The sequence below is a fragment of the Mustelus asterias genome, chromosome 8 (assembly GCF_964213995.1).
Source record: "Mustelus asterias chromosome 8, sMusAst1.hap1.1, whole genome shotgun sequence".
Lineage (NCBI taxonomy): Eukaryota > Metazoa > Chordata > Chondrichthyes > Carcharhiniformes > Triakidae > Mustelus > Mustelus asterias.
The window spans coordinates 121,374,776-121,394,807 of record NC_135808.1 but is presented as its reverse complement, the minus strand read 5'-3'; the positions used below and the strand labels follow the sequence as shown (position 1 = coordinate 121,394,807).

The window sequence follows — 20,032 nt, the reverse complement described above, 5'->3', positions numbered from 1 at the left end:
TGCCATCCTGGATTCTCGTTCGCTCCCACAGAACCGCCTGTCCGTGCCTCTAACCATTGCGTCCCCCACCACTATCACTCTCCTAAACCCCTTCTTTCTCTTCCGGACTCCTGAGCCTGTCTCCGTGCAGGCGATCTGGTCTTCGTGGCTTACCCCTGGAGGGTCATCACCCTCCACAGAATCCAAAACAATATACCTATTTTGGAGGGGGACAACCACAGGGGATCCCTCCACAGACTGCTCACTCCCTTCCCTTATCCCATCTGTTGCCCATCCCTTTCTTTTATGGGAGACTGCCACTGGGGTACTTTCTGGCACATCACCCTTCTGACTATTACCCCTCCTAACTGTGACCCACGTGTCTTCCTTCCGAGACCCTGGTGTCACTACCTGACTATAACTTCTATCTATTAATCTCATGTTCCCTAACTAAACTGAGGTCATTGAGCCGCAGCTCCAGCTCCCTTACACGATCCCTCAGGAGTTGTAGTTCCACGCATCTGGCACAGATATGGACTTCCGGGAGGCAAGTCGTCTCCAGGAACTCCCACATCTCACACCGAATGCAGTATACTGGATAGGATGTGCAATAGGATAGGAGCCACTCAGCAAAAAAGTTGTACATTGGTATTGGCACAATAATGAATTAGCTCAGGTTACAGTGCAAAGAACAAAGGAAAGGTACAGCACAGGAACAGGCCTTTGGCCCTCCAAGCCTGTGCCGATCATGATGCCCAAAACATTTGACAGTTGGTCTCAACCCATGAATTGAAGAGGAAGGACTAGCTGGGTTTAATGTGTCGGATTACTATCTTGATTCCAGCCAGATAGAAGACAGAATGAGCTCAAATGATGCTCAGCATAGTTGAATAAATTGTCCTAGTCCACACATGTATGACAGCCACTTGGGTGATACTATGCATCTGTGGAATCATTTGCTAGTAAGGAGCAAATCTGGATTTTGGAAGGCAGGAAAGAAATTAATAAAGCAAACAGGTTCATCAGTTACTATGAGAGTATGCAAGACAAACATCTGAAATAGCAACGTTCCAAGTCCATTCAGACCTCAGGGTTGAATCTATGATATTCAAACATTAAATAATCCTGAGGTAACTCTTCTACTTCCTATTGTGTCAAACAATTTTAAAAACTTTTCAATTACAAAGTAAAGCAAGCCAGTAATTTTATAACTCGTATCATCTTTCTGCAACATTAAAGCAAGAAGTATTGCACAACTAGCTGAAAATAAATACTGATAAATGAGACCTGCATGTTGCACCACAAGTAACGATATTTTAGAACAGTTTTGTAACTGTGATTCAACATATTCTGAGCTCTTTATTTTGGTTATGCCTTTAGAAGCAACTATCACAGGACAGCGTTATCACAGCATAAACAGAGAAACCATTTATGAAAATGTACTGCTGGCGAGATCTTCTGCTCACACCCAAGTCAATAGACCTTTGAATGGCACGTCACATTTTACGCCCTCACCCCTGGTAAAATTCTGTCCCATGTTACCACTGTAGCTGTGCAATAATTTCCATGGCTGCATAAACTGCCCCCACCTGCCTCCCCCCCCAACCCAGCTCGAGTAGCTCACAGGTAAAGACACAGTCCGTTAGATAGCAGTGCACCTCAACCACAAATGGAAAATTAAACCATGAGCAGCAATGTATCAACAAACTACAAAATAAATACGGGCTCCTGAGACAGCTTGGTGAGCTAGTGCATTAAGAAGCTAAGCCATATAAACTCTGAGGGCTCAGGTTTAATTGATTAGTGCTGACTTAGTTGTGCTGATCTACCGCAGTCGGAAAGAAGTTACAATTGGCCTCAGTGATGCTGCACCAAGGGGAAGGCGCAGGCGAAGGAAAGGAAAATGAAAAACCAGTTCCCACCTGTTGTTGCCATCCAGTGACCCCTGCTAGAAGAAAGCATGCGGATATTGAGTGAGGGGAGAACTGGGATATATTGTGATGCCCCCACAATTGCTTTGCCTGTTAACCTACCTCTCTTGGCTGACCCATAACAACGACCACTTGGGTGAATTATCAGAGGGCGGATATTCTCTGTGGGACCATATCCGATTAAGGGAATCAAATCTTTGTGAGAGGAAAGGGGAAAAAATGCACTAAAAGTAATGGCACACAGTTAACAAGCCTCCCCACCTTAAACAGAGAACATTGGAGGAAAAAAAGAGTGCTTTTGAATGGTACCATATAAATCGCTAGTTTCACTTTTAATTATATCACCAAAATATTTACATAACATGGATCCCGTATACTGTTAAAAAGGCATACAAGATCCTTGGTTTATTAACAGAGGTAAAAAGTACGTCAGCAAGGGAGTTATACTAAATCTTCACATATTATTGGCTAGGGCCTCAGCTGGAACATTGTCCAATTCTGAGCGTGATGCGTTAGGAAGGACGTCAAGGTCTTGAAGAGAGTACCAAAGCTAGAGAAGCTGCGACTGCTCTCCTAAAAGAAGAAAATGTTCAAGGAAGGTTGGACAAAGATGCTCAAATTCCTGAAGGGTGTTGATAGAGTAAATAAGGAGAAACTGTTTCCAGGATGCAAGGGTTTAAGGTAATTGGCAAAAGAGCCAGTAGTGAAATGAGGTAACTTACATGAAGGGAACTGGATAAATATTTGGAGGGAAGAAAGTTAAAAGGCTGTGGAGAAAGAGCAATGATGCGGAGATGCCGACGTTGGACTGGGGTGAACACAGTAAGAGTTTTAACAACACCAGGTTAAAGTCCAACAGGTTTATTTGGTAGCAAATGCCATTAGCTTTCGGAGCGCTGCTCCTTCGTCAGATGGAGTGGAAACCTGGTGTTGTTAAAACTGTTGTTGTTAAAACTCTTACTGAGTAAGAGCAAGGCAATGAGACTAAATGGATAACTCTTCAAAAGAGCTGGCACAGGCATGATGGGTCAACAGCCACCTTCTGTGCTGTCAGACTTTCAGATTCTAAGTCAAAATTATAAAAGAAAGAGGTAGACATTCAATGATGCAAAATTGTCAATCTCAAAACTTCAACGTATTCATGCAGCAAAGCTGCATCATCATGCACCATGGAGTCTTGGGATTGAAATCTGTGCCCATGATCTTGCACAGCCCACTTGTCCCAATCTTGGCTGTACATGGAGAGAATGAGCTCCAAGGTGCTTCCCATGAAAACAGTGGTTAAAAATAGAACGGCGAGTGACTCTGGCAATTCTCGTGCAACTCCCAATGGTCAGTTTTAAAGTTACACCAGCAGAGATCTGGGAGATAGCAATCTGCCCACTCTCTCAGTTAGGCTGCAGTTGTGCATAGCAGAACCCAAATCAGATAAATGTCTCATGTTAGATTAAAAAAAAGCCTGCTGGCTCAGTGACCTAAATCAGCGAATAACTAAACCACAGAGATCAAAAAGGTCCCAGCTGCAGTGCACAGTTAGCCCCTCTTAGCCAGGGAAGTGAGTAAGAGTCAAGATTCCATATACAATTGGCCATATAATCATTCAGGAGGGAATACTGGATATGGTTGACCCTTATGATCACTATTTAGCTACCCCTGCTGGGAGTGCACATATTCATCCTGGTTGGGGATGGGACCGGTCTCATCTGTGATACAAACCTTCGTTGCATGGTTGAATAATCTGCTGGTGCTGACAGTCAAGGCTCAGATATGTGAAAGGCACCTTGCGAGAGGTACAGGATGATGGTTGCCTAATGCCCATGGAATCATATCCCAGCAAAAAGTAAATTCCTTTAGGAGAGCTTGGAAGGGGCAACGATTTGTTGAGAAAGATTACAACAAAATAAAAATTCAGCTAGATCTTATTGCAAACAGCATACCTGGTTTAGCACTGAAATAATCTATACTACAATATCTATTCACTGGTCACTGCAGAATTGCACAGATCATTTCTGGTCGTGAGGTTTGTGTATAAAGTCTCTTTTAATGTAAACACATCAAATCCGGTTCATTTTCCTTTCATCAACGTTCAATGATGTTTGACAATCATACTCTGCTGACTAAAGTTTGTCTCAATTATAGGGAGTCACGGTAGTTCAAGTAAAATTTTAGTCACAGTAATCATGGCCACAGGAACTGGCACTGAGTGAAAAAAAATCCCAGTGACAACCACCCTTAAACTGTTACTCAACTATGACAATGAAAATTACAGAGGAATGATAAATAAACAAAATACATCTATAAGAACAAGTTAACACTGCAGGGGAAAAAAATGAGGAAAGGGAAGATAAGATAAGGAATGTTGCTATCTCATGAAGTTGTATGCTAATAAGTTCAAGGCAGAAAGCAGCATGAGTAGATTTACATCAGTGCCAGCTGCACTTTTCAGAGGGAAGGATTTGTATAAGAAAAAAATGTGTTATAGATAATGGAAAAGATTAACAGAAAACTTAGATTTTATCATTTACCTCAGTTTTCAGCTCATCTATCTGATCCTTTAGCTCTCGAATATATTGGGTGGAGTCTGAGTTGTTAAGTTGGCCTTTAACTTTACCCTCTTCTTTCTAAAATGGAGAAGATAAACACTTACTACAACATTTGCCCAAGTCCCTGCTAAATCAGGAAAAAACAAATGACATAACTGTTCACTTGAAAAAGTACATTTTCCGTAAAATATTGGTTAGTTTATTACACTTATCCACAACACAAGCTAAAAACAGAACAAGCTGAAAACTGTTCTGCTCTACCGCGACAAGAAAGCTGTTCAAATTGGAACATCCCACTCCCCATCACGCAATGGACAGAACAAGATATTGTTCATAAGCACCGACTGCCTGTGTAACTCATGTAACAGTGCTGAAAAGATCATAATTAACTATCACTGAAGTCACACATGAATCAGTCACTGGGTTCCATCACACACTGCAGAAAACGCAGGCCTTCTTTATAAGAGCAGATTTATTACCAAATTTATTTTTATAAGTTCTATTTTAGCCAACATTTTATAATTAACAGCACTGTTAACCCTCCTCTACCCACTGTGCCACAAGACCTCAGACTATAGTTGATTATACAAATGATTATGCTTCATCAGTGAAATATACAAGCACGTACTGATCAAACATTTCCTCTATATTGCATCATGCTTTTATTCTTTTTCCTTTGTCTTTTTCCATGTAGATGCAAGATGAAAACATCAAACACGGAAACAATTTTTGCCCCTGTACGCATTGCTAATCGTGTGCACATAGGGTTCGAAAAATTTAATACAAAATAAAATTTTGCCTTGTGCATTTACGCTGCTTTATCTGCTGCTTTCTTGGGTTTATACTTTTGCCTAGATCACAGTTAACCTGGCTCCGTTTTCCCATCTATTTAATCTTTGACAAATTTTTAAACTTAGTTTTGGTTATGGGTTTTCTCCCCATCCTTTATACTTTTTATATTAAGAATTCTTGAGACAGACTTAAAAGACCTGCAGATTTCACACTGCCACAAGATGGCTTCTCAGAACATTGGTAGCCATTTTGAATTGTGACATTGTGAATATAACAAATTCCTTGTTTGTATCCATGCTTTTCAGTGGAAAGTCAGTGGAAAAGAGGAATCTTTGTGAAACTGGGAGTGCCAAAATGCATTAGCAAAATATTTTTTCAATATGGGCACACCACCAGCATAGAAGGACAATATTCTAGGGTATAGCGGTATGCACTCCCAGTTCATGAAATAGTCTGCATTTATCTACAGGCAGAAGGGAAAACAAAACAAAATTTTGAACCAAATAATTCTGCTGTACATCTGGTACTCCCTTTGAAATATGTTGATGGGCTTACCTATCTTACAAGATGTATACTTGTGACAATCCTTAAGTTATGACACAGTCTTTGGAAGTAAGTCCGTGCAACAGTTCAGAATAAAATCCATTACATCCTGCAGGGCGTTATTATTACATGCTACTTGGTGGCAATGATGAGTTGTCATTGAAGGAGGTCTAGAGATCGAACTACCAATATAACTTTTATGAGGAAGCCACATGGACCCAGAAGGAGTCAAATAAAACATCTGATCAAACTGGACATAGGATTTAAACTGAGGATGCAAAATTTTCCTTGGATTATAAAATCAAAGGCAAAATACTTTGAAATGATAGAAAATGCTGGAAAGCTCAGCTCTTAGGAGTCATACAGATGTAACTCTGTTTCTCTCCCCACAGATGCTACCAGACCTGCTGAGCCTTTCCAGCATTTTCTGTTTTTAGTTCAGATTTTCAGCATCTGTGGTATTTTGTTTTTACTTTGACAAGATACATCAGGTCATTAGCACACCACTATAGGAGCTAAAAGAATCCTCAGTATTGTTAGCATATCGACATTCACAAGTACAAAATGAGTTTAATTTTCTTTTTCACGAAACATCCTATTATCTTAAACTCTGATTCTAAATGCACTCCTTTGATCTCAGGAAACCATTGCCAATGTGGGATTGGCCATTATTGTCTAACTTCAGATAACCAATATAGTGGATCTGATTAAGTTGGAGGCAGCAGAGACTTCTGGGAATCAGTGTTGCGTTGAGGTTTTCCCTCACTAAGCTGATAACAGAAAGCAGTTACCAAGCTTCCTAGTTGGGAACACATGGCTTACAGGTGCCGGTTAAAACTGTAAAGAGATGTCAGAATCTAGAAGTAATGACTTCCCTCTTTCTATGCATTTCAGGCTTCTCTTGATGGGATTTTGCTTTCCTTTAACACTGTTGAAGTGCTTACTTCATTGCCCCACCGTTCCCTCCCCGAGTATTAAATCAGATATAATTACCTGCACCTTATCCAGGTCAGTATTGAGTACTGCATTCAATGCTATCAACGCCTCACTAAAGAATACATAATGACCCATTATAGACATGTGTATGCTGAAATTTCTGGTATTGAGTATGGTACACCGGCAGGAAGGTGGGTAGAAGACTTGGTAATCGGGTTCCAATCATGGTGGTGGTAGGGATGATAGGAGAGGGAGACAGGGTAGTTTAAAGGACTAGGGGAGAGCGTTCCATGCATCCTGGCCCACAGCAGCACCTGAAAAGCACTTAGCTGCTGGATCTGACCCTTCGCACCTCCCTTCAGATGCTCGGTTTCTGATGCTTGAAAAAACCAACCCACAGCACTTAAAGTTTGCTACTCTTTAAATTTGAGGTATATAATCTAATGTAAAGTGTTTAAATTATGGACTCGCCTCTAGTTCAATCATTGAATCCCTACAGTGCAGAAAGAGGCCATTTGGCCAATCGAGTCTGCACCGACCACAATTCAACCCTGGCCCTATTCCCGTAACCCCATATATTTACCCTGCTAATCCCCTGACACTAAGGTCAATTTATCATGGCCAATCAACCTATCTTGCACATCCATGGACTGTGGGAGGAAACCGGAGCACCCAAAGGAAGCCCACGCAGACATGGGGAGAATGTACAAACTCCACAGAGACAATCACCCAAGCTGGGAATCGAACACAGGTCCCTGGTGCTGTGAGGCAGCAGCGCTAACCACTGTGCCACCGTGCCACTCAACCCCCAAATAGCTCTGTTACAACTAGAAGTAGGCACCTTCAAGATGAGTTGAGGTAAGGTTTCCGAATTGTCAAATGTTAGCCTCAACAATTCAAACCCCACCACCACCACTCCGCATTTCTCTTCACAGCAGACAGGAAGGTCTGCAAGAGAAATTTCTCCCTGGAAACCTTTTCACATCCAATTCAGCAAGGCACTGGTAAGAGCCCAAAGCAGGTACCTCTGGGAAATCATGAGGGACTTGTGGGAAAAAAAGAACATGTATGTTTCCAAAGATGTGCGTGTTAGGTTGATTGGCCATGCTTAAATTGCCCCTTAGTGTCCTGAGATGTGTAGGTTAGAGGGATTCGTGGGTAAAATATGTAGGGATATGGGGGTAGGGCCTGGGTGGGATTGTGGTCGGTGCAGACTCGATGGGCCGAATGGCCTCTTTCTGTCCTGTAGGGTTTCTATGATTTCTATGTTCTAAAAATAATTAACAAATCACATCATATAAATGGCTGTAGCTCACCTCCACGAATTGTGACCTGTTAGCGTACCTTCCACAAAACCTTGTTAACCTAATATTAAAGCTTATTTATTTATTAGTCACAAGTAGGCTTACATTAACACCGCAGTGAAGTTACTGTGAAAATCCCCGAGTCGCCATATTCTGAGGCCTGTTTGGGTACACTGAGGGAGAATTTAGTATGGCCAATGCTCTTAACCAGCACGTCTTTCGGACTGTGGGAGGAAACCGGAGCACCCAGAGGAAACCCACGCAGACACGGGGAGAACGTGCAAACTCCACACAGTCAGTGACCCAAGCAGGGAATTGAACCCGGGTCCCTGGCGCTGTGAGACAGCAGTGCTAACCACGGTGCCACCATGCTGTCCTTTAATATTTTTAATATTCACATATTAAAAACTGATTGAGCAATTAGGTTTAAGTTCCATGTAAGTAAATAATTCACTAGAACCTAGAAGATAGTCATTAAATCATGTGTGAACATAGGATGTGGTTTCCTTCTCTTGTAGTGTGTGCAAAGGTGTGTGGTGCAAGAGGTCAAGCCAGACTGTAGGGATTCATGGGTTCTAAATTAACATCTTTAACCTCTCCATTCGAGTTGTGGTGCTGAGTGCAACTTTAATATTAAATATGACTACTGCTCTGCATTAGATTAAGATGCAATTTGCATCTTATGCCAATTGCAATATATTAAGAGGCTTTTTGGAAACTTTGATTGATTTCTCTATACAAGTTAATGTGAACAATGCAGGACCACTTCTAAACAGCATATTCAAAAAGGGCCTTATTTATTCGCAAGTGGGGGATGGTGGAAAATGTTGAAGTTAAAACTACTCAAGCCATAGCAATTGTTACATCATCAGAGGTGGCATTCTGACAGAATTGAAGCAAAATAAAGAATGCACCAATAATAATGCATTACATAAAATGCATCATTTTAAGAAAGCTAATTTTAAAACAGTAAGAATAGAATTCGGTGGAGCACTGGAGGGGATTGGAGGGGGGGCGGGGGGAGAGATAACTAGAGGGAATGCTTAAATAATTATCACATTGAAAGGGAAATAACTAAACTGAATTTCTACAAAGCATTTTACTTCACTGGGATGGCACATAGACAGCATGGCAGTCATCACTTTACAGTTGATGAGTTGTTCACACTTGCGAATTAGGGATAATATATTGGCATTAATATAGAATTGTTTAACAGACATGAAACAGAGTAGGGATAAGTGGGCAGGCTGTGACTAGTGGAATGCCACAAGGATCAGTGCTGAGCTATTTACAATTTGTATTAATGACTTAGACTTTTATTGCAAGGGGATTAAAGTACATGAATAAGTAAGTCTTGCTACAATTGCACAGACTTTTGATGAGAGCATATCTAGAATACTATATGCAATTTTGGTGTCTCTATTTAAAGGACATACTTGCACTGGTGGCAGTACAGCAAAGGCTCACTAGATTGGTCCCTGGGATGAGTAAATTGGGACCATATTCTCTGGAGTTTATAAGTATGAGAGATGAACTCACAAAACTTCAAGGTTATGAATTGACTCAACAGGGTAGATACTGAGAGATTGTTTCCTATGACTGGGGAATGTAAAACAAGGGGTTGAGGTGAGGAGAAATTTATTCACTCAAAGCGTAGGAATCTTTGGAACTCTCTACCCTCGAGGGTTGTGGATGCACAATCACTGAAAATAGTCAAAGCTGAGAGACTTGACAAATATTTGATCTCTTTGGGAATGAAAGAAAGTGCAGAGCGGGTGGGAAAATAGAGTTGAGGCACAGTAGGCTTGATGGACCTTATGGTCTTCTCCTGCTCCTATGTTCTTACGCAATGCCACAGCTAATTTCTTCATAGCAAGTCACACAACTGCAATGAAAGGTACAATGAGGTACCACTTCTGAGATTTGCTGGAGGGATAACATTGGTCAGAACTTGCCTCATTCTTTCATTCATGGGATGTGGGCACCATTCTATTATTATGTTTATATTGCCAATGTTTATTACCCATCTCGAATTGTCGAGCAGACAGTTACGAGCCACCTCTCAAATCACTGCAGCCCTTTCAGTACAGGTACACCCACAGTGCTGTTAGGGAGTGAGTTCCAGGATTTAGATCCAGCTACAATGAAGGAATGACAATATATTTGAGGTCAGGATGGTGCGCGGTTTGGAGGAGAATTTGAAGATGGCAATAGTCTTATAACCCTGCTGCCCTTGTCCTTTTAGGTGGTGCAGGTTGCAGCTTTGCAAGGTGCTGTTAAAAAAACATTGGCAAGTTGCTGCATTGCACACTGCAACCACATTATGCTTTGATGCAGGGAATTAAGTTTTGAAGTGGTGGATAGGCCAGACTGCTTTGCCCTGGATGGTTTTGAGAGCTTGAGTGTTGTTGGAGCTGCATGCATCCTGGCAAATGAAGGATATTCCATCACATTCCTAACTGGTACCTTGCAGTTGGTGTAAAGGTTATGAGGAAATCGGAGGAAGTCACTTGCTGCAGAACACCCAGCTTCTGATCTGTTCTTGTCTGTCACAATGTGTGTGACTGACCCAGTTAAATTTCTTGCCAATGATGACCCCAAGATGTTGGTGGTTCACAATGGTACTGTCATTGAAAATCAAGGAGAGCTGGTTTGGATCATCCTTATTCAAGATGTTCATTACCCGATACTCCTGTGGCAAATGTTACTCGCCACTTCTCAGCTGAAGCTCAAATTATTCTTCAGGTTTTGCTGCAAGAGAACACGCACTACTTCATTGTCTGAGGAGTTGCGAATGAAACTCAGCACTGAGCAACAATGGCTGATTGCAGTTCTGACTTTATGATGAAGGGGATGTCATTGATGAAATGGATAAAGATGATTGGCCTGGGACACTGCTCTGAAGCACTTCTGCAGTGATGGCCTGATGCACTCCTGCAGTGATGTCCTGATGCACTCCTGCAGTGACGTCCTGGGGTTGAGATGATTGGCCTCCAAAAACCATAATCATCTTCCTTTGTGCAAGGCAGACTCCAGCCAGGGAGGGTTTCCTCCCAACTGCCATTGATCTCAATTGTAGCAGGGCTTTTTGGTGCTACATTCGGTCAAGGGCAGTCACACACACATCTTCTCTGGAAATCAACTCCTTTGTCCATGTTTGGACTAAGACCATAATGAGGTCAGGAGTCGAGTGGTCTTGGTAAACTCAAACTGACGGCAACTGCTTTATGGCAATGTCACAATCCCTTCAATCACTTTGTTGATGATTGAAAATATGCTGATGGGGTGATAATGACCTTATCGCATTTGTCCTTTTTTGTGGAGGAGACTTATCCAAGCATATTTCCACGTAGTTGGGGAGATGCCAGAATTGTAGCTACACTGGATCAGTTTGCTACAACAAGTTCTCGAGCACCAAACCTCAGCACCAGAGATGGGATGTTGCCAGGGACACAGATTTTGCCATATCCAATAACGGTAGAAACAGAAGAAATTATTGTTGAAATTTGCACACACCAATGGTAGGAAAATGACACCAGAGTTTACTTGAAAAGTAACAGTTTGAAGCCAAAATGGATATCTGAAAGGCAGAACATCCCCACCTACAGAACTGGGACGAGTTGGTAAACAGGTAATCTGGTAATGGAGGCATTTGACAATACGTGCCATGTCACGAACCACGCTGATGTTACCTGCAAGAGTGTCCCAACTTGAAACAATGACGCATGGCGGAGTTTCGTTTGTTTGAATATTTTTAAAGTTTATTTATTAGTGTCACAAGTAGGCTTACAATAACACGGCAACAAAGTTACTGTGAAAATCCCCCAGTCACCTCACTCCGACAAGTACACGGAGGGAGAATTTAGCATGGTCAATGCACCCAACCAGCACGTCTTTCGGACTGTGGGAGGAAATCGATGCACCCGGAGGAAACCCACGCAGACATGGGGAGAATGTGCAGACTCTGCATAGATAGTGACCCAAGCTGGGAATTGAACCCAGGTTGCTGGCGCTGTGAGATAGCAATGCTAGCCAGTAACCATGCTAAACCACTCCTAAAAGCCCTGTGAGGAACCAATCCAGTCTTGTATAGCAAGTATTAAACAATATTTATTAACTTAAAAAGGAAAATACACATTAAAAGGACTACAATATTCTAAGATACCCAAGTACATGCATAACTAAACACATACGTGGTTTATGTCAAAATTATCCCTTGTTCCAAAATACATATGGACTTCCTTTTCCCAAACAATATCTAAATTAAATAAATCTACTTGTCACATCCAGCTTATAGTTACCGCACAATACAGTGCTGATGACCCAGTCTTGGAAACATCTTTTCCTGATCCAGCAAAGATATTTAAACTGCCGTTATGAAGGTTTCCTGCAATGTCTTGGCTCTAAGACTTAGGTGTCATACTATGCCAACTCTTGAGAAGTAAAAGATGTTACCGGACCCTTTGGCTGTGAAATGGGTCCTAGCCACCTGGCTGAGAGTCCCAGACTAGCTACTGGCTGTGAGGTGTGGACTAGCATGTCTGCTTCTCAGGTGGGTAACAGTTAAACCCATTTGTTATTTCAAACTCGAGAGTTAGCTCTCTACTTATTTCAAATTATTTTCTTTTGTGGAGCTTAGCATTTCTATAACCCTGAATCATCCGTCATTTAGTAAGCTGTTTCTGCTCGGGGAACTTAACACTCCTACAGCAGTCATCTACGTAATCTGTTTCAACTTCTAGAACAATGCACACTTGACCATCTTTGGTTGTTCTCGTGCCTTTGGAATGACCTGATCATCTTTAGAGGCTTGCCTACCCCTGGAAATGCTTGCTGTTACTGTTGCTCAGCAGATTTCTACCTTTCAGGCCTTTTAAAATTATTGTTAATGTTTCTGCTACACAAATCCTTGATTGTCAGAAAATATGCAAAAGTGCTGTTAATAAAGGGTAGTTTTGGTCCTAACTAGACAGGTGGGATCAGCTGAGTAGCCTCTGGGAGAAACTGTTTTAGATAACATTTTAAGTGTTGTGCATGATGATATTATATCATTACATGAAATAAAATGTTCACAGAAAAGGGATAATATTTAGAATGATTCGGCAACAACAGCCCCTTGCATTTCCCTCACACCTTAAATGTAGCAAAAGTCACAAGAAACATTGTAAAAATTTGACAAGTCACAGATGGTGATGTTAGGGTAGATATCAAAGAAGTTGGATTTAAGTCGCACCTTGAAGGTGAAGTGAGAAGCGGGCACACAAGGAGACTTAGAGAAGGAATTCCAGAGTTTAGGGACTGAGCAGTTGAACACATCTACCAGTGCTAGGGTGATGAAAATCGAGAACACACAAAACCCATGTTAACGGATTACAAATTAACTTAAGTAGTATTTGAGGATGCATACTGGTATCAACATAGCAAACATAACTGGAAAATGAAACAATATTGTTAAACAAGTTGGGAAAAGGCTTTGGTGGAATGGATAATCAGACACTAGATGTAATGCCAAAGTGAAGAATAGCACATGCAACAGAACAGAAAATACAAAGAATACAAGCCAAGAAACTAATACTGACCACCTATAAACATATTGATGAGGCCACTGCACCAAGCATGAAGTAAAAGGGATAATTAGCAAATGGTGAAAATCCAAAAAAAAACAGGAAATGCTAAAACTGACAGCAGGTTAGTCAGCTCAGCATCTTTCATGAGAAAACAAAAACTGTTGTTGTTTTGGGTGTGTACCCTTTGTCAGGACATGAAGTTGACGCATTAGCCTGACACTGCTGGCATCTTTATGAGATGTACACCTCAGTCTCAAAATACTGCTGCCTCTTGCAGGATATCTGGCAAGTTCCTGGTTGGCTGCATAACTTCCTGTTAGGCTACCAATATTTGGTCATGATAAAACAGACATGCGCCTTCTTCTCGCAGAAGAATAGTCAGTGGTCCTTTGCCTCAATTTGAATTAGTAACTGGATGAATGCAAGCTAGAATGGGGTGCTGAATTTGATGGCGACAGCAGCTATGATGACTTTGATCCCAGGATCTCTATGCAGGGGACTGAGCAATATCTTGGGATTAGAATCCAGCAATTCAAGCAATAATAGGACATTCTGTACCCCTATTTTCTGCGTGCTTGTGTAAGATCAGGTGTGTAAGTGAATGCTCATCCAGTAAAGCTGACATTTATATCATTTGAGCCATCAGGTTTTGACTATAATGCATTTGCAGTCCTTTGTTTTGTTCACAAGTTACTTCAGGGATCTGATACAAGGAGCAGTATACACTACAGTGAGCAATCACGTAAACAAAGGCAATATTTCATTAAAAAAGTTAAACCTTTTAACAGCAATTCAGTTGCCTTACAATCCAAAATGAGAGGTTTAAACCAAAAAGTTTAAGCTATCTTCTGATATGAAATACGATACCTAGCATGAGAAAGAAATTACTCAGTGCCAAGAAGCTCCTTGTACCAAAATCAATCTGGTTCACTAGGTGCATATTTCTAACAAGGTTTACATTAATCACAGCCTGTGCTTGCAGCTGGTTCCCAGCTACGTTATATAGGAACCACACCACCTCCATATTAAGTTTCTCTTGTGATGAATCAGCAATACTGGGAAGTGAAAACTTTCAGAGATTTCAGGACTACTTTACTTTAATCAGGACCAGTTTACATTCTGCAGAACTTCCCAAAGCTTGTAGTGTTGCAACATGAGCTCTGAACTAATGGTTGAAAACAGTATCCAAATAAGGAACTACTCGTAAATCTATTCATTTCAGCATCCAATAAATGATGGCAAGCAAAATATTTAGATGCATATGGTGAATAAACAGACTTTTGCATGAAAAATTCTCGTAAGTAATTTCGACTGGTAAGGTGAGTCTTTGTGATGACAGAGATGTTACTTCATGTACAAGAGCTGATAGTGAAAAAAAATCTCAAACGTAATCATAATTTGTGCAGTCCATATACCAGTGTTGCCAAATGAAAAAGCGAATTGTTTGCACACGTTGCAATGTGAAAGCTTAAAAAGCCAAAAGTAGTATTCAACTAGAACTAATGTTTATTCCTAAGTGCCACATAACATGCTTTGGTGCTTAAGTATGTTGTTTCATTGCGATTATGAACCAACAGCTCCTCCTGTGCTTCTGCAGGTTGTATCTACAGCCTGAATATTTCTATTAAATATAGAAGGCGGCACGGTAGCACAGTGGTTAGCACTGCTGCTTCACAGCTCCAGCGGCCTGGGTCACTGTCTGTGTGGAGTTTGCACATTCTCCTCGTGTCTGCGTGGGTTTCCTCCGGGTGCTCCGGTTTCCTCCCACAGTCCAAAGATGTGCGGGTTAGGTTGATTAGCCATGCTAAAGTTGCCCCTTAGTGTCCTGAGATGTGCAGCTTAGAGGAATTAGTGGGCAAATATGTAGGGATATGGGGGTAGGGCCTGGGTGGGATTGTGGTCGGTGCAGACTCAATGGGCCAAATGGCCTCTTTTTGTACTGTAGGGTTTCTATGATTCTATGATGATAAAACCAGAGTCAAAATCTGAATATACATTCTTCTAAAGTAATACTTCCAGAACACAACCATTTTGTTTCCGGTTTAATATGTCTCATTAGGTTGCCTAATTGTACCCATCTCGCTCACTGCAGCAATGTTTCAGTTTAGCATAGTTCAGTTTTATGGAAAAGGGTTTATTTTAAAATAACTTGTCTGTACAAATAAGTTTCCTGCCTGCTATATCCCAACACTTAAACTTTGAAATTCTATAGAATTGTGAGGTAGACAAAGGAAAGCCGTTCCCATTGGCTGATAATTCAAGGTCTGGGTGACACAGATTTACGGTTTTGGGCAAAAAAAGCAGGAGCGATTTGATGATTTTTGTCTTGCAGAGACTGATAATGACCTGGAACTTGCTGGCTATGAGGGAGATATAGATGTTTAATTATTTCAAAAGGAAATCGGTTGAACAGTCGAGGGAAATTAACTTACAGGGCTGCAGGGAAGGAGAGGACAGGGTGGGAAATGGGACTCGCTGGGTTATTCAACTGAGCTGACGTAGACTCGATGGGCCGAAGGGTCTACTGTGCAGCTGTAATGACTCTATGACAACATGATATATATACTCTTTCTCTTGCCATTGCTTAAAAAAAAAAGACAGAAGAACTTCTGGAGACTTAAGGAACAAGGAATCACTGAGGTGGGCCTTGCTGGTGGAAGTTGGACCTGAGAGGTTCAGGCTGAGTGGAGTGACATTCAAAGGACACTGGAAGTTGCAACCTGCAAGGCAGGAGGAAGCAGCCTGCTGGGAAAGTGGAAAGAACGTGGATCTAAGTTTGAACTGGGCAGAGCAAAAATTGGATTACATGAACATAGGTGAAACTTGAGGGTGACTCAGCATTAACGCCTGGTTTTGATTCGGTGAGGAGTATTCATTCAATGCTGAAATTCAGTGAAGGAGGAGATGCATTTTGTATCATTTGAGAAATTGCCTCAAAACTGCAACAACTGAAAGGAAAAAGCAGAGTTGGACTTTTCTGGAATTTACTGGATGAAAAAAATGGTCTTTGATAGGTTTAGTATGTGTATAAAGGTTGAACAAGACTTTGAAAATATTAGATAATGCTAATGGAAGAATTTATAAACAGTGCCCCTTTAGGAATAAGATCCTAACTGGAAGTTTCAAAAATAAGGGAAGCTGCAGAACCCTTAAGAGTATTGATAAGCAGAGGGATCTGGATATACAAGTATACAGGTCACTGAAAGTGGCAATGCAGGTGGAGAAGGTAGTCAAGGAGGCATATGGCATGCTTGCCTTCGTCGACCGGGGCACTGAGTTTAAAAATTGGCAAGACATGTTGCAGCTTTATAGAAGCTTAGTTAGGCCGCACTTGGAATATAGTGTTCAATTCTGGTTGCCACACTACCAGAAAGATGTGGAGGCTTTAGAGAGGGTACAGAAAAGATGTACCAGGATGTTGCCTGGTATGGAGGGCATCAGCTATGAGGAGAGGTTGGAGAAACTTGGTTTGTTCTCACTGGAACGACGGAGGTTGAGGGGCGACCTGACAGAAGTCTACAAGATTATGAGAGGCACGGACAGAGTGGATAGTCAGAAGCTTTTTCCCAGGGTGGAAGAGTCAATTATCAGGGGGCACAGGTTTAAGATGCGAGGGGCAAGGTTTAAAGGAGATGAACGAGGTAGATTTTTTTTACACAGAGTGGTGGGAGCCTGGAACTCGTTGCCAGGGGAGGTAGTGGAAGCAGATACGATAGTGAATTTTAAGGGGCATCTTGACAAATACATGAATAGGATGGGAATAGAGGGATATGGTCTCCGGAAGGGTAGGGGGTTTTAGTTAAGTCGGGTAGCATGGTCAGTGCAGGCTTGGAGGGCTGAAGGGCCTGTTCCTGCGCTGTAATTTTCTTTGTCCTTTGCAGTAAAGACTGAGAGGTATCTCACAAGCATGTTAGTAATAAGCCTTTGTTTGTAAACTCAGAGAAAGTGAAGAGAGAGGAGATATGATTAAAGTAACAAAAAAGGCTTGGGAGAAGAAACAGACTCTCCTTAGAATAGTAAGGGCCATTCTGGAGGTTCAGGTCAGTTCAAGAGGACTGACGTGGTTTTTATTGTGGAAAAGGATACGTGAAGGCAGAAAGTTGGATATGAAAAGGCAAAACTGTAACATCTGTAAGACTGTACAGTGCCCCTTTTGAAAACATTGTCCCAGTGGTTAAAGGTGATGACAAACCTGTGGGTTTCTTTTGCATTCATGACGAAGATGGGACAAGATGCGGGAAATTATATAAGTTTTCTGTTTAAAGGCAAAATGTCCTCATTCTTGTCTCTGGTGAGGCAGGGAAGCCAATTGTTATTCTTAGAGATCCAGGATCCAGGCAATCACTGATGGGAATTTCCACCAGAAAATCTGTTGAATAAAAACCTGTTCCTTTGTATGGAGTTAATTTAAAATGTGCCTTAATTAATGGTTCTGTAATTGTGACAGTTGCTCCAAGCTTGCCTATAGATGGAATAGAATTTTAATCAGGAAATCACTTGACTCCGCATAAAGTGTTGACAGCTCCTGTGGAAACTGAAGTTGAAGAAGAAAAACTGAATGATTTAAAATAATCCATAACTCCAGCTCTTGCTAGAAATTAATTAGACAAAGTTTGAACTAATTGGAAGACAAAAAGCGAAAAGAAATTAGGAAAAATCATGAACTGACAAAAAAAAAGAGTTCCAGGCTTTCTTAACTGATCTTTGACATAACTTTAACATTCTTAAAGTAGCTAAGGAGGTTTTACTCAACAGAAAAATTAAGAGCTTGCACAAAAAGAGGCAGTGTTAAAACTGCATGTTCTGGAACTGATCAATGGAAAAGAATTGAAGTTAAAAGTGGTCCTCAATGTAAGCAGGATACAGTGAATTCAATTGTTGTGCATGACTATTTGGATGCTTGGCTTTGCTAGGGTTGGCACAGTGGTTAGCACTGCTGCCTCACAGCACCAGGGACCTGGGTTCAATTTCTGGGCTGGGTCACAGTCTGTGCGGCATCTGCACAGAGTCTGCACGTTCTCCCCGTGTCTGCATGGGTTTCCTCCAGGTGCGCGGGGTTCCTCCCACAGTCGGAAAGACATGATGGTTAGTTGCATTGCTAAATTGGCATGCTAAATTCTCCCTAAGTGTACCCGAACAGGTGCCGGAGTGTGCCAACTAAGGGATTTTCAGTGACTTCATTGCAGTGTTAATGTAAGCCTACCTGTGACACTAATAAAACAAACTTAAACTTAATAAACATAAGTTCGTTCACAAACTTGGACATTAAAATACATGCAGATCTGGAAGAAAAATTGAAATCAGGAGTTAGGACACGAAGAGAGTGGGTCAGCCTCTGTTTTGAAAAATGAAAATCCTGATGACAATTTAGTGCTCAACTTTAACGAACAAAAGTAAAACTACTGAATCCAGAGTGTAAAAAGTGATATAAGAGAGGGGGAAGGAGAGAGAGAGAGGGAGGGGGGGCGGAGGGGATCGGGGAGAGAGAGAGAGAGAGAGAAAGGGGGGTGGAGGGGGTCGGAGTGGGAGAGAGAGAGAGAGAGAGAGAGGGCGGAGAGAGAGAGAGAGAGGGTGGAGAGAGAGAGAGAGGGAGGGGCGGAGGGGGTCGGAGAGAGAGAGAGAGAGTGGGGGCGGAGAGAGAGAGAGACAGAGAGAGAGTGGGGCGGAGGGGGTCAGAGAGAGAGAGGGGGTCAGAGAGAGAGAGAGAGAGTGGGGCGGAGGGGGTCAGAGAGAGAGAGAGGGAGGGAGAGAGAGAGGGGCGGAGGGGGTCAGAGAGAGAGAGGGGGGCGGAGGGGGTCGGAGAGAGAGAGAGAGAGAGAGAGAGAGAGGGGGCGGAGAGAGAGAGACAGAGAGAGAGTGGGGCGGAGGGGGTCAGAGAGAGAGGGGGTGAGAGAGAGAGAGAGAGAGGGGGTCAGAGAGAGAGAGTGGGGCGGAGGGGGTCAGAGAGAGAGAGAGAAGGAGAGAGAGAGGGGCGGAGGGGGTCGGAGAGAGAGAGAGAGAGAGAGGGGCGGAGGGGGTCGGAGAGAGAGAGAGGGAGGAGAGAGACAGGGGCGGAGGGGGTCAGAGAGAGAGAGAGAGGGGGGCGGAGGGGGTCGGAGAGAGAGAGAGAGAGAGGGGGCGGAGAGAGAGAGGAGACAGAGAGAGAGTGGGGCGGAGGGGGTCAGAGAGAGAGGGGGTGAGAGAGAGAGAGAGGGGTCAGAGAGAGAGAGTGGGGCGGAGGGGGTCAGAGAGAGAGAGAGAAGGAGAGAGAGGGGCGGAGGGGGTCGGAGAGAGAGAGAGAAGAGAGGGCGGAGGGGGTCGGAGAGAGAGAGGGGGGGGTCGGAGAGAGAGAGAGAGAGAGAGGGGGGGGGGGCGCGCGGAGGGGGGTCAGAGAGAGAGAGAGAGAGAGAGAGGGGGGCGGAGGGGGCCGGAGAGAGAGAGAGAGAGAGAGAGAGAGA

General features: G+C 42.6%; 1 protein-coding gene across 16 annotated transcripts in view; it reads right to left on the bottom strand.

The window, feature by feature from the left end:
• Positions 1 to 20,032, bottom strand: part of LOC144497506 (ecotropic viral integration site 5 protein homolog) — a 220,782-nt gene that overhangs the window by 46,237 nt on the left and 154,513 nt on the right. For all 16 annotated transcript variants that reach the window (XM_078218878.1, XM_078218887.1, XM_078218882.1 and 13 more), the window contains one exon: positions 4,436 to 4,531. In XM_078218878.1, coding sequence (XP_078075004.1) covers positions 4,436 to 4,531 — 96 coding nt within the window. The remainder of the gene's footprint in view (positions 1 to 4,435; positions 4,532 to 20,032) is intronic.